The sequence below is a fragment of the Aethalodelphis obliquidens genome, unplaced genomic scaffold, assembly GCF_003676395.1.
Source record: "Aethalodelphis obliquidens isolate GAN/ISIS:26980383/991018 unplaced genomic scaffold, ASM367639v1 scaffold15, whole genome shotgun sequence".
NCBI lineage: Eukaryota > Metazoa > Chordata > Mammalia > Artiodactyla > Delphinidae > Aethalodelphis > Aethalodelphis obliquidens.
Window position 1 is genome coordinate 14,565,962 of NW_020837959.1, and position 17,570 is coordinate 14,583,531.

General features: G+C 45.0%; 1 protein-coding gene across 3 annotated transcripts in view; it reads left to right on the forward strand.

Moving 5' to 3' along the window:
* The window catches only part of ABCC4 (ATP binding cassette subfamily C member 4 (PEL blood group)), a 213,616-nt gene that overhangs the window by 46,059 nt on the left and 149,987 nt on the right, over positions 1-17,570 (forward strand). For all 3 annotated transcript variants that reach the window (XM_027115989.1, XM_027115990.1, XM_027115991.1), the window contains one exon: positions 9,337-9,561. In XM_027115989.1, coding sequence (XP_026971790.1) covers positions 9,337-9,561 — 225 coding nt within the window. The remainder of the gene's footprint in view (positions 1-9,336; positions 9,562-17,570) is intronic.

The following is a 17,570-nucleotide window of genomic DNA, read 5'->3' on the forward strand; positions in this document are numbered from 1 at the left end:
GACCTGTGTACAGCTGTCCCAATGATGGTGTTTCTGCATAGTCACAGTAAGTCTCTGTTTGAAATACAGGCAGCAAGCTGGTGTGGACTGTGTGTGTAGGATTTCCTGACCTCACAGAGCAAGCGCTCATGAATTCTGCTTGTCCGGAAACCTTGGGGCGTCGGGGTGTGCCTGCAGCTCATGCCAGGTGCCTGGTTTGGGGTGAGCAGAGATGAGTGGCCTCAGGGTTTAGTGTTGGATCATATCCCGAAGCAGGTCTTTCTCTGCTGTCCCTGGTTCTCTAGTTTCTCTTTGGTACCAGATGCTGAAGAAGGTGAAGGCAGGTGGGTCTCAAAGCGTGGCCCATGTGGCTGGGTTTGCAGCGAGCTGCAGGTGTTTCATGCTGTCCTGCACTGTTGGTCCCTTGGGTGGGGTCACTAAACTTTAGATGGATCCCATCCTAATATGAGCTCCAGGTCTTTGCTGTGGCAGCTTATGGGAGAAGCAGACACAGAGGGAGAGGCCGCAGGAACTGGGGTTCTTCCTGAGAGGGAATCGGCCGCACTGGGGTGCTGGGAGCTTTGATTCCAAAGTTGTCCAGCCCCGGTAATACTTCCTGCTAGGGGTCCAGGAAAACCAGACCTGGGGGCTGCATAAGGTGCAACTGGTAGAGCACTGGCCCCTCTTTCAGGAGGTTGGTTGTTGGGCAGTCATGGCAGAAAAGGGGGGAGCAGAGGACCTGGCAAACGTGCGGGCTCGTCTCAGTAGTAGTACTAGAAGTACTAGTAGCAGTAACAGGGGCTCCTACTCAGTAGCACTGGTGGTGGCGGCTGCAGTACTATTAGTGTGGCAATAAAAATATTAAGTTCTTGAAAAAACCATGTACCAGAACTGCTGTAATCACTTTATATGTGATATTAGTATTATTTCTTTGTCTGAGTCAACAAAGTCATAGGTATTATATTACCCCCATTTTAGAGAAGAAGATACAGAGTGCTAAGTAGTTACACAGTGTGCCTGTGGTCACACGAAGCATAAAGGACGGACTGAGGTTCCATCTCGGACGCTCTGACTTCAGAGAATGTCCGTCTTAATGACTGAGCTTGTCCAGGGTCAGGAGGGCTTGTCTTGAGAGCTTTGTTTTCATGGTCTCAGACACATGCATCCTGAACTTGGTGTAAGGATAATAAATAGGTTGCTAAGGACTTCCTGGAGCAGGAAGCCAGATGGGAACATAAATGAGGGCGGAGTCAAGGCGACCACAGCTCCTGGGTGAAGAAGTTCCTAGGGCTTTGACGCTAGCAGCAGTGTCATGCTGTATTTAGATGGACCAGGAGAGGCCCTTTAGGAAACCACCTTTTACTCGTTACCGGCTGTAAGTGGATGAGGTTGTGACTGTTCTGGTGACCCAAGTTCTAAACAACCATCCACACTTTTTTTTTTTTTTTTTTTTTTATCATCTTTATTGGGGTATAATTGCTTTACAATGGTGTGTTAGTTTCTGCTTTATAACAAAGTGAATCAGTCATACAGCCATCCACACTTTCACGAAACCATTCCAGATGGGCGCCCTGAGATGGGCCGGGGGAAGGTAGTAGGTCTTGGATGGTGGCTACGGTGGGACATTGATAATCTGGGCACAGGTGGAGTGTTCCGTGCTGTTTTTTAGTAAGAGCGCTCAGTTGCTTGCTGAGAGCTCGCTGAGAACTTGCACCCCTGTGGATATGCGGTTGCATTTGCTCCGCGAGAATGAGGATCCCAGGTCGGTTACTGGGGTGCGGAGCAGTTCTCCTGTTCTGCTGTCTGAATACACTTTCCCACACACAGGTGTGCCCCAGGCCTGAGGTCCTAGGGTGACAGCTGGGTAGGAGCAGCTGGACTGGTGAGGATAATAAGTGGCGGAACTCGTGGTGGTTTACAGTATAACACTAGACAGTGGCCTCTCTTCCCTAGGTGAGTGTTGTGACTGGCGTACGGTGCTCATTCCAAATTTGTGTTCTTAGGATAATAACTTGCAGAACTCTTAGTTCTGATGCAGTGGAGTTCAGGGAGTTGAGGGCCATTAAAGCTCAAGGAGAAGTAAACATCGAATTTTACTGGCAGTCAAACGAAGCCTGAAATCCAACACAAATATTCCTGTTTTCCTAGACTTGCCGTTTGACATACTGCTGTTTTGGAGACGTTAAAAATCATTCCTTATGACAGAGCTAATAAGGATCTGTTCCATTTTAAAACTCATTTTCAGGTGCTGTTTTGGGTTTTCAGTGATTAAAGCTACTGAGTTAGATGCAATAAATGTTAGTTAAATAATTGATTTTATGAAGCAACTGCCCATTTTGTGATCATCTGTGCTGCTTGCTGGTCTTTGTATTTTATTTTATTTTAAAAAAATATTTATTTATTTATTTATTTGGTTGTGGCAGGTGAGCTCCTTAGTTGTGGCATGCGAACTCTTCCCCCCCACCCCCAACAAATTTATTTATTTATTTATTTATTTTTGGCTGCGTTGGGTCTTCATTGCTGCATGCGGGCTTTCTCTAGTTGCGGAGAGCGGGGGCTACTCTTTTGTTGTGGTGCGGGGGCCTCTCCTTGTCATGGCTTTTCTTGCGGAGCACAGCCTCTAGGTGCTCGGGCTTCAGTAGTTGTGGCACATGGACTCAGTAGTTGTGGCTCGTGGGCTGTAGAGCGCAGGTTCAGTAGTTGTGGCGCACGGGCTGAGTTGCTCCGTGGCCTGTGGGGATCTTCCCAGACCAGGGCTCGAACCCGAGTCCCCTGCACTGGCAGGTGGATTCTTAACCACTGGCATGCGAACTCTTTCTGGGGGCATGCATGTGGGATCTAGTTCCCTGACCAGAGATCGAACCTGGGCCCCCTGCATGGGGAACGCAGAGTCTTAACCACTGCGCCACCGGGGAAGTCCCTGGTCTTCGTATTTTAGATAGTGGAAGATGTATACTCAGTACTCCGTCCTGGATTCTCTAAAACGCAGATGTTTCTTCCTTTGTGACCTCCAGCCCTCTTTTAATTCCTCTGGTGCACAGAGTGCCTCGCGGATCATCCATGATTCCCATGGAGTGTGCTGTGACCACCCACAGTGCAGGCGGGGCCTCCCCTGGCACTACCGGCGGCACCAGCGGGAAGAGTCAGGTGATTCCAGCCCAGGGCGAGGCTTTCGGGATTAGGATTTTGAAGTATGAAAACCTCTGTCCTCTGATAATTGAGGAGTGATCATAACGCTTGGAGAAACAAGTACCAGACTGATGTTGAACATGGAGCTCTTGCAGGCCACCCCTAACTAGAACAGAACAACCAGCGAGTTCCCAGCACGCCTGGCTCCTGTGTGCACCTTCCTGGGGACCGCAGGTGGGGAGGACGGGTCTCTGCCTGCCCAGGGCCCTCAGGTGGGAGAGGAGGAGCCTGAAGCCTCTGCCTGGGCCAGAGACGCAGAGGCTGCCTCCCGAGGTCATCGGGGGCCTCCTCCCTGAGAGAGGAGGTCTCTGCCTGCTCGCTGCTGTGTGAGTGCGGTGACCTCAAAGAGCAAGTGTGGGTTGGCCCAGTCCCTTCCCCTGAGAGGGGAGGAGTGGCCTGAGGGGCTGTGTATTATTCCCGGGACCCTTAGAAATGGCCCCCACCTTACCCTTAGCAAGGCCTCATTTGGCCTTTTTCTGAGGCCACTTTTACTGATGGTCTCTGGTCCAGGTGGAGCCTGTAGGAAGGCACATGTTTGTTTAAACTTACTTTGGAACTCATCCGATGGATTGGAAGTAAGCAGAATCCTCCGCTTCCCTGAGAGCTGTACTGGGCCTTTGCATCTATTTCCCAACACTTCCTTCCACATGTCTCTCACGTCCACTCAACCCAGAAGACTGAGGATGGCTACTGGTGGTAAAGATGCTGTGGGCCATGAGCAGCCACTGAGGGCCACACAGCAAGGGAGAGGTAGAGGGAGCACTGAGCAAAGGATATGGGGGACCTGCAGAGCAGACCTGCTGTGTGCGCCCTGCTGGTTCTTGAGTGTATACATTAGCCATTAGATAGCAGTAATACCCACAGTGATGACCTTGAGTCATAAATGAGGGTGATGCTTTTCAATCAATTTTCTTTCCTTTTTTTTAAACACATGTAAGTTTTTATTATAACAATTAAAAGTTTAAAAAAAATGGGAGCATGATTGACTTACAATATTATATTCGTTTCAGGTATGCAACGTAGTGATTAAATATTTCTATACGTTACAGAATGATCACCCCCATAAGTCTAGTTACCCTCTGTCACCATAGAAACTTTTCCAATATTATTGACTATATTTCCTGTGCTCTACGTTACATTCTCTTGCCTTATTTATATTATAACTGTAAGACTGTACCTTTTAATCTCCTTCACCTATTTCACTCATCCCCCCACCCTTCTCAACCCGTCGTTTTTTAAGAAGTCAGGCAAGTATGTGACTCATTTTTACAAGACTGCATTTATAATGGTTCAAATTTTAAAAATCTGCTTAGAACCGAAACTTTTTATTACTTTCCAGAAAAGTTGGCTTTTATGAATGACTTCTCAGGAGTGCTTGTTCTGCTATGATCGCCTGTAAGAAGCAATGAGTTTTCCAACCCTTTGTGAAACCAGCCTCTGCCATTCAGAATAGAACAGGTCTCTTCCCAGAACTTCTGGATGATAAAGTGATCATAGCTTACACTTGTTTTTATGCTGGTTTCAGAGCACTTTGAGCTGTTTGTTGTATTGCATGTAGCTGTCCCAGGATTCCTCTGAGGTAGACAAGGCAAGTATTTCCACAGACAAGGCCCTGGAGGTGCAGGAGGGCACATGATGGGCTTAGGGGGTCATGTGACTTGCAGGTGGCAGACCTGGGTTCTGAAGCCCAGCGTTCTGATTCCTAGGCCAGTGTTCTTTGCATTCTGTCCTGAGGCTTCCTCTCCCACCACAGCTTCCAGTGAAGGCTCGCAGAGCCAAGACTTTATGAGAACAACTTTTTTTTTCTGAAAACAGCTCTGTGCTCCTCTTTCAGCTGCCTCCTGCAGTGTGTTTTTTTTGTCCCCCCCCCCCCCCCCCGAAGATTTTAAAGAACATTTTAAAAATAGAAAAACAGAATAATGTTGAAAGGTAGCAGAATGCACCACCCTAGAATGTGACTTTCTGGAGTGAAGATTATTTTGAGCTGACTGTATTTTGAGAAATAGACACAGGGACATTTACATTGATAACTCCATTTGTAAGGGCTTCTCCTTCTCTATACCTGGAAGAGAAGGTTGGCTCTAAATCACAAAAGAATCTTGTCAATGAAGATTGGGTTTGCATAAGGAATCCAACTCTACCTTTCTTAACTTGTTTACTCTGCTTTTCCTAGTAACCTCTCATAAGGCTCCCCCCTCCCCCCGTTTAGCTGGAACCTCAGGACTTGTGTTCATATAGGTTTTTCTTGGAAGTACAATATGTCTCATGGAATTCTGATTAAAACCCTTGGTGGTACTTGTAAGTCATTCAGAGCAGGTCTGTAGCCCCTCTAGACTCAGATGCCGTGGTGATGCAGGAGAGGAAGATAGCAGATGTTTACATGAGGTTAGTTTCTGCATCCAGAATCTTCCAGGGAGAGGGAATTTAAGGCTCCATCCCTCATCTGTTGAACCTAAACCAGTTCCTGGAGGCTGGGCCTCAGGCCTGTGAGGGCTCTTCACTGCTCGAGGTGATGCAGTCACAACGAAGGCCACTGTGGAAAAGAGGAGTCAAGACAGATACAGAATCCTGGTGGTGATTATTTCTCCCGATCCACTGCTTTTCCTCCTTAGCCTCTGTATCTTTCTCAACTCTAACTTGGTCACTTCTTCCCCAGTTTCTAAAAATTAACTGCCTATTCATTTCCCCCCAAGCTCACTCATTTGTTTCTTTGTGTGTTAGATGGTTTCTATTTCCTGTGATTTTTCTTTTTCCCCTCATGACTCAGAGATGATGGAGTTGGGCAAGAAATATTTAAAGTACATGGGGGAGGGACTTCCCTGCTGGTCCAGTGGCTAAGACTCTGTGCCCCCAGTGCGGGGGGGCCCCGGGTTCGATCCCTGGTCAGGGAACTAGGTCCCTCATGCCACAACTAAGACCCGGTGCAGCCGAATAAAATAAATAAATAAGGAAAGAAAGAAAGAAAAAGAAGGAAAGAAAGGAAGGAAGAAAGAGAAAGAAAGAACATGGGGAAACATGGAGGAGAAACTAGAAAGAAAGAACATGGGGAAACATGGAGGAGAAACTGTACCTACTGGGGAAGTTCTACCATCAAACTGTGTAAGAAATACCCCTAAGAAGTAAGAGGTGGGGTTAAATGTGAGGTGCTTTCAGGAGGCTGAATACGAAGGACTTCACCCAGAAATATTTGCCTGAGAGACTCTTGTGAAACGTCGAACATTGGGGCTTTGTCGTATTATATTGGGTTGTTTTAAAATTCCTTTATGGTTTTGCAGTTGTGAAGAATTCTTGCGAAGGAATAAGAACTGTATTCTCAGTTAGTTCGTGGAAAGAATATTCACTGGGTCATAAGTTGGTGCCAAAGATGAAGGGTTTATTGGAGCAATTTTTGACCTTGTTCCTGCTTATCCAGAAAGTTTTCACTTGGTTAGTTTCAGGTTTGATGATGAATATTGTTTCAGTTGTTTTATTTCTCACTAGTTGAGGGTTAGGCTCAGGAACAGACAGCAGTTTGGAAGCTTTGGGCCACGGACTGGCATTACTTTTTTTTTTTTTTAAAAAAGATTTATTTATTTAATTCATTTAATATTTTTGCTGCATCGGGTCTTAGTTGCGGCACGTGGGATCTTCGTTGTGGTGTGTGGGCTTCTCTCTAGTTGTGGCGTACGGGTTTTCTCTAGTTGTGGAGCACAGGCTCCAGGGTGCGTGGGCTTTGTAGTCGTGGCGTGCGGGTTCCAGAGCACACGGCCTCTAGTTGAGGTGCACGAGCTCAGTAGTTGTGGCACGTGGGCTTAGTTGCCCCGCGGCACGTGGGATCTTAGTTCCCTGGCCAGGGATTGAACCTGTGTCCCCTGCATTGTAAGGCGGATTCTTTACCACTGGACCACCAGGGAAGTCCCTGGCATTACTCCTTAATGAGACTGCTTGCTCAATTGAGTTATTAAAGACGGTCTCAGTGAAAAAATCATGACGCTTAGGCAGTAGTGACCTGCCTTTATTTTGTACTCTTTTTTGCTGAATTTGTTGCATCTGTCGGTATTCTCTTTGGTGGGTTTCCGACATTAGGCTCAAACGGAGAGCTGAGTAACAGGGAATGGTGATTCCCAAAGATAATTATAAGTTTTAGGCAAGTTTGGGACGGCAAGTGTTACCGCTGGGCGTCTGGTGGAGAGTCCCAGGTTCGTAGGTTGCAGCACCGGGCTGCCCGTGGCCGTACCCGGGCTGGGACTGCCCGTGTGTACAGTTTGACATTCTTGCTTCTCTGTGTAAGCCTCCAGATTTCCATCTCAGTAAATTCTAAACAGTGTGTTTTACCCTCTGCTGTATGAGGGACTCTTCCATGCACTCTTAGTGCCTCTAGGGGTGAATGAAGGGGCATGCTGAAAATGGAACAGTGAGCCTTTGTGTCCTTGGGAGCCGATTATCTTGTTCTGATCTGATGGTCTTACTCATCATGATTGTTCAACTAAACAGTGTTCCCTTACTTGTCTGTAGTAGATGAAACCTTCCATGACCTCATGGAAGGCGAGGCAGCTGGTGCAGCCTGTGAACATGTGTGTAGAGCAAGACAGGAGGGTTGGGGTTTGATGTCACACCGATTTGAGGGACGGGGACAGCTTTCTGTAAATATCCTGATTGGGTACTAGTTGGTTGAGCAAAAAATGCATGTTAGTTTTTTTTTTTTTTTTTGCGGTACGCGGGCCTCTCACTGCTGTGGCCTCTCCCGTTGCGGAGCACAGGCTCCGGACGCGCAGGCTCAGCGGCCATGGCTCACGGGCCCAGCCGCTCCGTGGCATGTGGGATCCTCCCGGACCGGGGCACGAACCCGCGTCCCCTGCATCGGCAGGCGGACTCTCAACCACTACGCCACCAGGGAAGCCCTGCATGTTAGTTTTGTTTCGCGTTTGGAGTTTTGGAGTCTCCATCCCTTCCTCTTGTGTGTGGGTTCTTCAGCTTCAGACGGACAGAAGAGAGCTATCAAATTCAACCTGTCATTTGTTTACCATGTCTGTGTCAGTAAGGAGGGATTGCCTGAAAGGAAAAGCCGAGTTCCAGAAAGATTTCCAAACTTTTGGCACTTGGTCTTTTGAGAAGTCTGTGGAGGAAAGGATGTGGAGGGTGGAGGTGTTTACTTTTGGTGACTTGGATTTGTGTTGAGTGTTTGGTTTTCCTTGATGGGGGAGAAGGGTAACTTTGGAGGGGTGAGTAGAGGGAGGAAGGAGGTTACCGGGTGGAGCGGCCATTTGGCAGGGTGGGCAAGTGTTGCTGTTGTGCCTTTAGTTTTGGGAAAAAAAATTGCTTTCACTAAGTCTTTCTCAGGAGGTAAGCATCAATGCCTCCGAACTCATTGGTTTTAGGATTTGAATTTTGGCCTTGGGGAATAGATGATTGGTAACATTTCTTCCAAACCAGCAACTGCAGTGTATGGCGGATGGAGAACCATGGATGACATCAGTTTTTAGCTTGGCTTCTGTCCTGTTTAATTTTTGACTCCAAGGAACATCCCAGCTTCTAGTGGGTAGAGACATATTCACACAGTGGCCCCTGGGGCTGAGAGCCGGCGAACCTCCCAAGCTTTGTTTCTTTGTGATGCTCCCTCAGAAGCTGGGCTCCATTTTCTTGATCTTTGGACATGTGGAGTTTGGGTTGGGAAAGAGTGGATGTGTTCATGCCAGTGTCTCATTTCATAAAGGCTCTTAAAACAGAAGGTGGTGGCAAGAGCATGTCTCCTGTACATGAACCATCTTGACTTTCTGTTGGGCTGGGACGTTGAGAGTACAGGGGGCAGGGGCAGGCTGCCAGCAGGGCTTGTTCATATGGAAGCAAATTTCTTACCCTTCCTCAGCTTATCTTCAGCTAAGACTTACTTGGTATTTTGCCAAATGTTTTCTAAAGCACCGGTTGTAATATTTACTGAGCATCCGCAGTGTACGAAGCACGATGTACTAAGGCTTTATTGTCTTTGTAAAATTTTTGCTTAAGGTTAAAACTGTTGTCTGCTTGTGTTATAGAAGATAGTGGATATGTGGGTTTTTCTTTTAGGTTAACCATGAATGTTGCGTTTTGTCAAAATACCTTTTTAACAAGTAATAATAAAAGTAAAGTTTGTGTTAAGAAAAACTGGTTTGGCTTGTATTTCTAATTAAGGCTTTTTTTCTTTACTTTTAGGAAAGCACCAGAGTAGTTCAGCCCATAATTTTGGGGAAAATTATTGGTTATTTTGAAAACTACAATCCCACTGATTCTGCTGCTTTGTACAAAGCCTACGGCTATGCCGGAGTGCTGAGTGCCTGCACACTCGTTCTGGCCATTCTGCACCACTTATACTTCTATCATGTTCAGTGTGCGGGGATGAGGTTAAGAGTAGCCATGTGCCATATGATTTACCGCAAGGTAAGTGTCACTCGGAACCAACGTGTGTACCTTTCCTGAACTATCAGAAGCCTTTTGGGAAAGTTCTCTGTCAAGTAAAAACTTTATAACTAGTCAAAATTGTGAATCACTACATTGTACACGTGTGACTTATATAATATTGCACATCAAGTATACTTCAGTAAAAAAAAGTAAGAAAAACACATTGTACCCGGGAAAAAAATTTTTTTCTTAATGACTGTCCTCATTTACACCATACTTCAGAGCTTGGTATTTGCATCAAGCCAATTTTGTTGTTTAAGCAAACCTTACAAAAATGTAATGAAAAGATTTCTCTCAGATCAGGGCTGCTTTTGATAACTTTCATTCACAGTCCACTGCATTATATGCAGTAAATTTGTAATGAAGTCTATAAGCAGCACCTGTGTTATCAAGTTGATTTTTTTTTTTTTTTTTTTTACTGTTTTCATGCCTAAATCGCATAGTGGTATTTATGGAGACTGTTGTTGTTCATGAAAACCTTTATTTACACAAAGTTGTATTTAATAGTAAGCTTCAGTGATTGGATCTATAAAGTTAAATCTAGGAGAAAAGAATGTATTTGAGAAAGAGAATGTTTATATTTTTAAGTGACCCATCTAATCATATTCATTATAATTATGTTAACTAAAGAAAAATGTAAATGGAGTCCATGCTACATACAGACTCACTCATTGTGTTGTAGAGTTGTGATTGTTCATAACAGTATTCAAGAAAATAGATGTTTGGGATAAAACTTGAAATTTTTCATTGTTTTTAGTAATTTTAGGGAGAATTTGTTACCGTTCATTCAAAGTCTTTTTCGTAATACATTTCCCTTTTTTCTTTAGTATGTATTATAGCAGTTTTAATAAGACCTGGTTTGATGTTTTCAGTGCTTTTGTATTGAGAAATGCCCATAGAATTATTCCATAGATTACCCTGGTCTTAACTAGTATAAAAGGAGTAAGGATTTCAGGTGTCTTTACGAAGGAATTGCCACAGATACACCAGTGTCAAGAGCTGAGGGGCTCTTTATAAACTTGATCCTGGATATCTCTTTTACCTATTTACTTTTTAAAGAATTTTCATTTGACTGTATTGTATACTTGAAATTTACTGAGACAGCAGATACACACACAAAGGACAACTACATAATGGACATGTTAAGTGGTTTTCCTACAGTAATTATTTCCCACTGTATATTTATATCAAAGCAACATGTTATACACCTTAAATGTATACACTTTCTATTAAAAAACAATTAAAATCATCCTTGAAAGCCAAAACCAAACAATTTAAATTGAAAATTTTCACTTCTTTTACCTGGTTGCTACTTATTTAGACCTTCTGTTTCTTGGCAGTACTTTTCTTGGCAAAATGGAAGATGTGTCATCATCTTTTCTTTTCTTTTTCTTTTCTTTTTTTTTTTTTTTTTTTGCGGTACGCGGGCCTCTCACTGTTATGGCCTCTCCCGTTGTGGAGCGCAGGCTCAGCGGCCACGGCTTATGGACCCAGCCGCTCTGTGGCATGTGGGATCTTCCCAGACCGGGGCACGAACCTGTGTCCCCTGCATCGGCAGGCAGACTCTCAACCACAGCGCCACCAGGAAAGCCCTTGTCATCTTTTCTTGAGCAGAGTCTTGTGAATCTCGGGGGCCTGTGAACCCAGGAACCTGGCATCTCACTGTCTGTGTTTGGCTACAGCATCTGAGCCGGTTTCCTCCTGGGTGACGTGGAAATGGCAGTGGTGCCCGTACACTCTAGTCAGGGGTCTTCCTTGTCGTTCATCATCATCTTTGTTATTCTGTTGCACCTTCTACTATTTAGGAGATGGGTACTCAGGTTCCCACAGATTAGCTAGATGCTTGTCTCTCCAGATCATGCTTAGCTCCCATAAATAAATAGGAAATTTCACCAGAAGTGCACTGTGAAAACCTTTCATTAGGTCTCATGGTTCAGTCAAACAGATCGCTCTTTGCTGCACAGGTGAGCCATTGTCTACCAGTTTTTCTTCCTCTTCCCACTAACACTTGGCGTTGCCGTTGGGAAATCTGATATAATCTGGCACATTTGCTTCGATGAATGTAAACATGTCCCAAAGCCATTAATTTGCTGGCTTGATTAGGGTAAGAGAATTGTTCTTTAGGAAGTCAGCTATTGTTGGGATTATACCATAGACGTGACCTGAAATTCCAGAAACGTGGGAAAGACCAGTCTCCTCAGGCACAGCCTTACATCTAGGATCCTTTTTAGGAGTAGAAATGCGACACTTCTTAGCAGGTTACAGGTGGGCTAGTTCCTTAGGGGAGAAGCTGGCACTGCACAGCAGCTCTGAAAAGCCCCTCTGATCTTTGGGGTTTATGCACCCCCCCCACCCCCGCTAATCCCTGGTCCTGGGGAGAAATCAGGTTGGGTGTTAGAAATGGAATGGCTGCTAAGTCACAGTTGTAACTTTGAATGATCTTGTGGGATGTATCATATGTAAGAATGACTTGTCGTTTATCTACCTTTCAACTGCTTTGGTAAAATTACTTTTGATCACTGCTTTTCAAAAAAATTGTAGTAACATATACACAACATCAAATTGTCCATTTTAACTCTTTAAGTGCACTGTTTAGTGACATTAGGCACGTTCACATTGTTGTGCAGCCATCGTCGCTATTCGTCTCCAGAACTTTTTCATCTTCCCAAACTGAACCTCTGCACCCTTTAAACACTAACTCCCCACCCCCTCTCCCCTCAGCCGTCACCGTTCTACTTCTCTCTATGAATTTGACTGCGCTAGGTGCCTCACAGAAGTGGAATCATAAATGTTTGTCACTTTGTGTCTGGCTTACGTCATGTAGCACAGTGTCTTCAAGGTTCATCCATGTTGTCGCAGGTGCCAGCATTTCATTCCTTTTCAAGACTGAGTAATGCTCCATTATAGGTGTTGTGTATCCATTCATCTGTCAGTGGACATTTGCGTTGTTTCTACCTTTTGGCTGTTGTGAATAATGCTGCTGTGAGCATGGGTGTTCAAATATGTGTTCAAGTCTGTGCTTTCAGTTCTTTTGAGTACATCCCCAGGAAGTTGACTTGCTGTATTATATGCTGATTTTATGTTTAGCATTCTGAGGAACGTCCTACTCTTCCGCTGTGGCTGCATCATTTTACATTCACACTTGATCACTGATTTTTCTGTCTAACTTGAGGACTAAATGAGAAGTTTCTATGAACTGTGACGCTTTGTTTGGATCAGTGGCTCCAGTTGTTGGTTTGTAGAAACAGCTCGTGATGGTCTCTTCAGGTTCCTCAAGTCTCTAGAGCATTTTTTCGAACTTCTTACTGAATAAAGGGATTGTGGAACACGGGCTCTGTTTTGTGTAAAGTCAGCAGACTGGCATTACAAACACAGGTTCCTCAAAGCAATAGTGTTTTAAACATTATATTCACTCATTTTGGGAAATCGCCCCCAGTCCCTGGTGATATTCCCAGCGTGAGTTGCTATCACCTTTACAGTGAGACCCGTGTCTTAATTCCTGTCTTTCTTTGTTCTTGGTTGGGACAGAGAAGAAGGAGAACTCATCCGGCTTCAGATCTCAAAGGGTAACTTCCCCAGCTCAGAGCATGGGAGGCGGGCCCGGGCTGGGGGAAGATGGTAACTTCAAGCCAGCTGAGCCTGGATTGAAGACAGCTGTTGATCTCCAACCCCAGTCAGTAGTGAGATTGTATCTCCCAGTTTCCAGTCCTGCCCTTGTCTTCGTGCCTGCATGTTACAGGTGTTCTGACCTGGGGCAGACAGCATGATAATCTCTCTAAGCAGGTTGATCTTGTCACATGGCACAGAGATTTTACGTATTATAAAATGCATAGGGCACAGATAGTTTTCCTTAAGAGGCTCCTTGATAGCCTAGTGGACTGTAGGTTTCCTGACTTTGTGTGCAGTTTGTAGAGCTGCGGCCGTTCCCCATGGTGGGTCCTGACGATGGATGGTTTGCTCTGAACGCCAGGTAAAGCCAGAGCAGATGGTCATTGAGCTCACTGAGTTCTCTGCTGCTTGTTTACCCAGTGCAGACTTTCTTGCAGAATCTAATTAGTTCGAGCAGATTTCTTATTGTGGCTGAAATCATCACTCTCTTTACTGTTACCCAAAGGATAGTTTGCAGGAGAGATTTGTCATTCTTTGTTTCAGCTTCTAAGATGAGTTGACTCCCTGCAAACACCCTAGTTTCCCTTTATCCTTTATTGTAGATCTGTCTTACAAGAATTTATGTACAGTTAATCCTGGATATTTGTAGATTTTGTGTTTGCGAATTCGCCTACTTGCTAAAATTTATTTGTAATTCTAAAAATCAATACTTGGGGCTCTTTCATGGTCTTCTGCGGGTGTGCACATAGTCTCTTAAAGTTTTTTGTCATCTGACATGCATATTCCCAGCTGGGGTGAAAACAATATGTGCCTGTTCTCATACTGTGGAACAGATGCCCTCTTTGTGGTCAACTTAGTGCCTTGCTTTCCACATTTTTGTATTTTTGGGGGGGTGATTTTGCAGTTTAAAATGGCCCCTAAAGAGGGCTGAAGTGCTCTCTGGTGTTCCTTAGCTGAGGAAGACTGTCATGTGTCTCATGGAGAAAATATGTCTGTAGGTGAGTAAGCTTGGTTCACGTATGTGTTACAGTGCTGCTGGCTGTGAGGCCAATGTTAATGAATTTACAACAGCGATTAAATAAGGTTAAGTAGAAACATACGTAAAACAAGGTTATGTAAGTATTGAGATGGTGAAGATGTTGTTACCAAAGGCTGCCAGAACCCTAGCCCTGTACTTCCCTCAGGAGCAGTGAATATTCCCTGGTTGACATTCGTAGTGACTGTAGAACATGGACATTGTCAGTAATGAGAATCGACTACTGACTCAAGGAGGTTGTTTCTGTAGATCAACATCCTGCCTAGAGAAATATTCTTACTTACCTTAGATCTGTTTTCAGTCATCTAAGTGATGTAGATCTATTTTCAGTTTGGGGGGACATACATGCTCGCTGTATCCACACTATTTCTATTTCATGGTTTCAGGTAACCATCATCTTTCTGAGTGAAGGACCCTTTCTCTTTCCTTTAATCCTGTCTCTTAAGACTCCCTCCTCCTCTCAACCATTTTATTTCTTTTTCAGACACTTCAGCTCAGTCATATATATATATACACAAATTTATTGATTTATTTTTATTTTTGACTGCGTTGGGGCTTCATTGCTGAGCGCGGGCTTTCTCTACTTGCGGTGAGGGGGTTTCTCACTGCGGTGGCTTCTCTTGTTGCGGAGCACGGGCCCTAGGCGCGGGGACTTCAGTAGTTGCGGCCTGCGGGCTCAATAGTTGTGGCTCGCGGGCTCTAGAGCACAGGCTCAGCAGTTGTGGCACATGGGCTTAGTTGCTCCGTGGCATGTGGGATCTTCCCGGACCAGGGCTTGAACCCATGTACCCTGCAGTGGCAGGTGGATTCTTAACCACTGCGCCACCAGGGAAGTCCCAGCTCAGTTACATTTTAAGATCAGTGGTCAGGACAGCAGGCATCCTTTCTCACAGAGCCTAAGCAGGAAGTAGAAGGAGGCCTTCCAGGGTGCAGGGAGTGACCAAGTTTGCAGACTCCTCCGAGCGATGTCTGCTGTCCTGTGCGTAAATGGAGCCTGACTTTAAAAAAATCTATGCACTGAGTGTGCTAAGTGTGAGCCGGGAAGGAAAGGTTCACCTCCTGCAGCACCTCCCTCTTCATCCCACCCTTCCAGTTTCATCTCCCTCTGAATTTGCTCCTTGGAGTGTGGAAAGCCGAGAGTAGAAAGCTTTGTCACTGCCTCAGCCATGTGATGTTGTGTTCATAGCTCTCAGAACTTTTGTTTTTATTTAAAGCTAATTCTGTTTCGGTACAGACAGTATATTGTTTTAAATTTAGACTGGACAATATGAAATGACAGATGTTCAACTGATTTGGGCTTATAAAGCAGCAATTTCGTAGGGTTCAATCTGATATCTTGCTTACTAGTCTGTGGTTGTATTGTATTTTCTTTCTGAAAATATTGAGGGACCAGCATCTCGAGTATTGTTAAAGTGAAACGGTGTGGTATTTATGGAAATAGAGGGACTCCCTTGAAGCATGTGACACTTTGGACTTTCTCTTCTAATGGTATTTTCTAACTTTCTGACAAAATTAGAATGAACTAGTAATGCTTCTTACACTGTTCCACACTTTTACAATATTTTAAACACACTTTTTTCCTTCTTTCTCTTTTATTTCTGAAATAAACTTGAATTGGATCTGTGCATTTTGTGAAGAGTTAATCTCTTCAGGGGGCAATGGCAGTTGTTCTGATTTGCTAGGGGAGAGCTAAGGGGAGCCGTTGGGTGAAGGTTTAATTTTCTGTGGGTGCTCCGAACAAAGCAGCTTAAGGAAGGAGAGGAGAGGCTGTTTGGTTTAGCTTTGTTCAAAGGGGATGTTTCTGCTGCTGGAGAGTAACGGGTGTCAGCTGTATTCTACCACCTGATAACTGTCTGCTGTGTGGGGTGCAGTGCAAGCTGGAAGGGAATGCTTAGCTCAGTGATTCCCAAACTGCTGCACGATGGGTTCATGAAAATTTAAAAACAACACTGATACCCAGGCCCTCTCCGCAGGCATTCCATTTTAATTGGTATGGGGGGGGATTTTATTTTATTTTATTTTTCGCATGCAGCATGTGGGATCTTAGTTCCCTGACCAGGGATCGAACCCGTGCCCCCTCAGTGGAAGCGCCGAGTATTAACCACTGGACCTCCAGGGAAGTCCTTTTTTTTTTTCTCTCTTTTTTTTTTTGTATGGGGGGAATTTAAAAAGATGCCAGGTAATAGCCATAGGCCTCAAAGGCATGTTCAGCTTAATTCTTTTTCTCATGTCTAATAACCAAGACCTTCCAGTACATAGGGTTATCAAGTGGGCTGCAAGTTTAACCTTTGTCAGTGGAGATACTCTTTCATAATTGCAGCTGTAGACCTGAAGGGTGGTGGCTGTTCTATAGGCCTCCTGTGTCTCAGATTCTGCGCTGGGAATCTCGTGTGCACCGAGCGATCAGGTGTTGAGCCAGGTGCACAGGTACTTTGTAGAAGACATGGTGGCAGGTCGGATAGGGGGGTAGAAGACTGTGAGTGTGGACTCTGAGAACAGCCAGGCCTGAGATCCAATCCTGACTTGGCTGTTTGCTAAACTGTGAGTGAACTCACTTCTCAGGGCCTCAGTTTCCTGAGTTGAAACGTTGGAGTAGAGAATATCTGCTTCATGGGGTTTTTTGAGCATTGGATAAAATAACTCCTGCAAAGCACTTTTTACAGAAGTCATTTATTAAATTTAGGAGGGTGGGCGTCATACGCATAACAAGACTCTGTAGTTTGACTGCTTTTGTAAGAAGCCCAGCTTTCCTCTTTGTAGATGTTTGCCTTAGGCAAACTGCTCTAAGCCTTAATTTCCTCGTTTGTAACAGTACCCATGGGTGTCCCTTTTCTCAAAGATCAGTCTTGTACTGCCAGTTATCCAGTGCCTACCAATGTGGTTGCAGTGGAAGTGGGGCTATTCCACTATCAGCTACTCAGCCATTCATCAGAGCAGCAGTCTCTCCACTGCATTTTTTTGTTTGTTTTTTTTTGTTTTGCGGTACGCGGGCCTCTCACTGCTGCGGCCTCTCCCATTGCGGAGCACAGGCTCCAGACACGCAGGCTCAGCGGCCATGGCTCACGGGCCCAGCTGCTCCACAGCATGTGGGATCTTCCCGGACCGGGCCACGAACCCGTGTCCCCTGCATCGGCAGGCGGACTCTCAACCACTGTGCCACCAGGGAAGCCCTGAGCATGCCTTTTTTGAGAAGATGGACTATAAATACTTTTTCTTTATTTTTTTTATTTTTTAGAAGTACGGAAACACGATACATTTTTTGAAAACGTTGATAGAAGTCTTTTTTTCCTCCACCCTTTTGGGGGGCCAGTTGATTTGTATTCTCACTAAGATTATCTTCTCT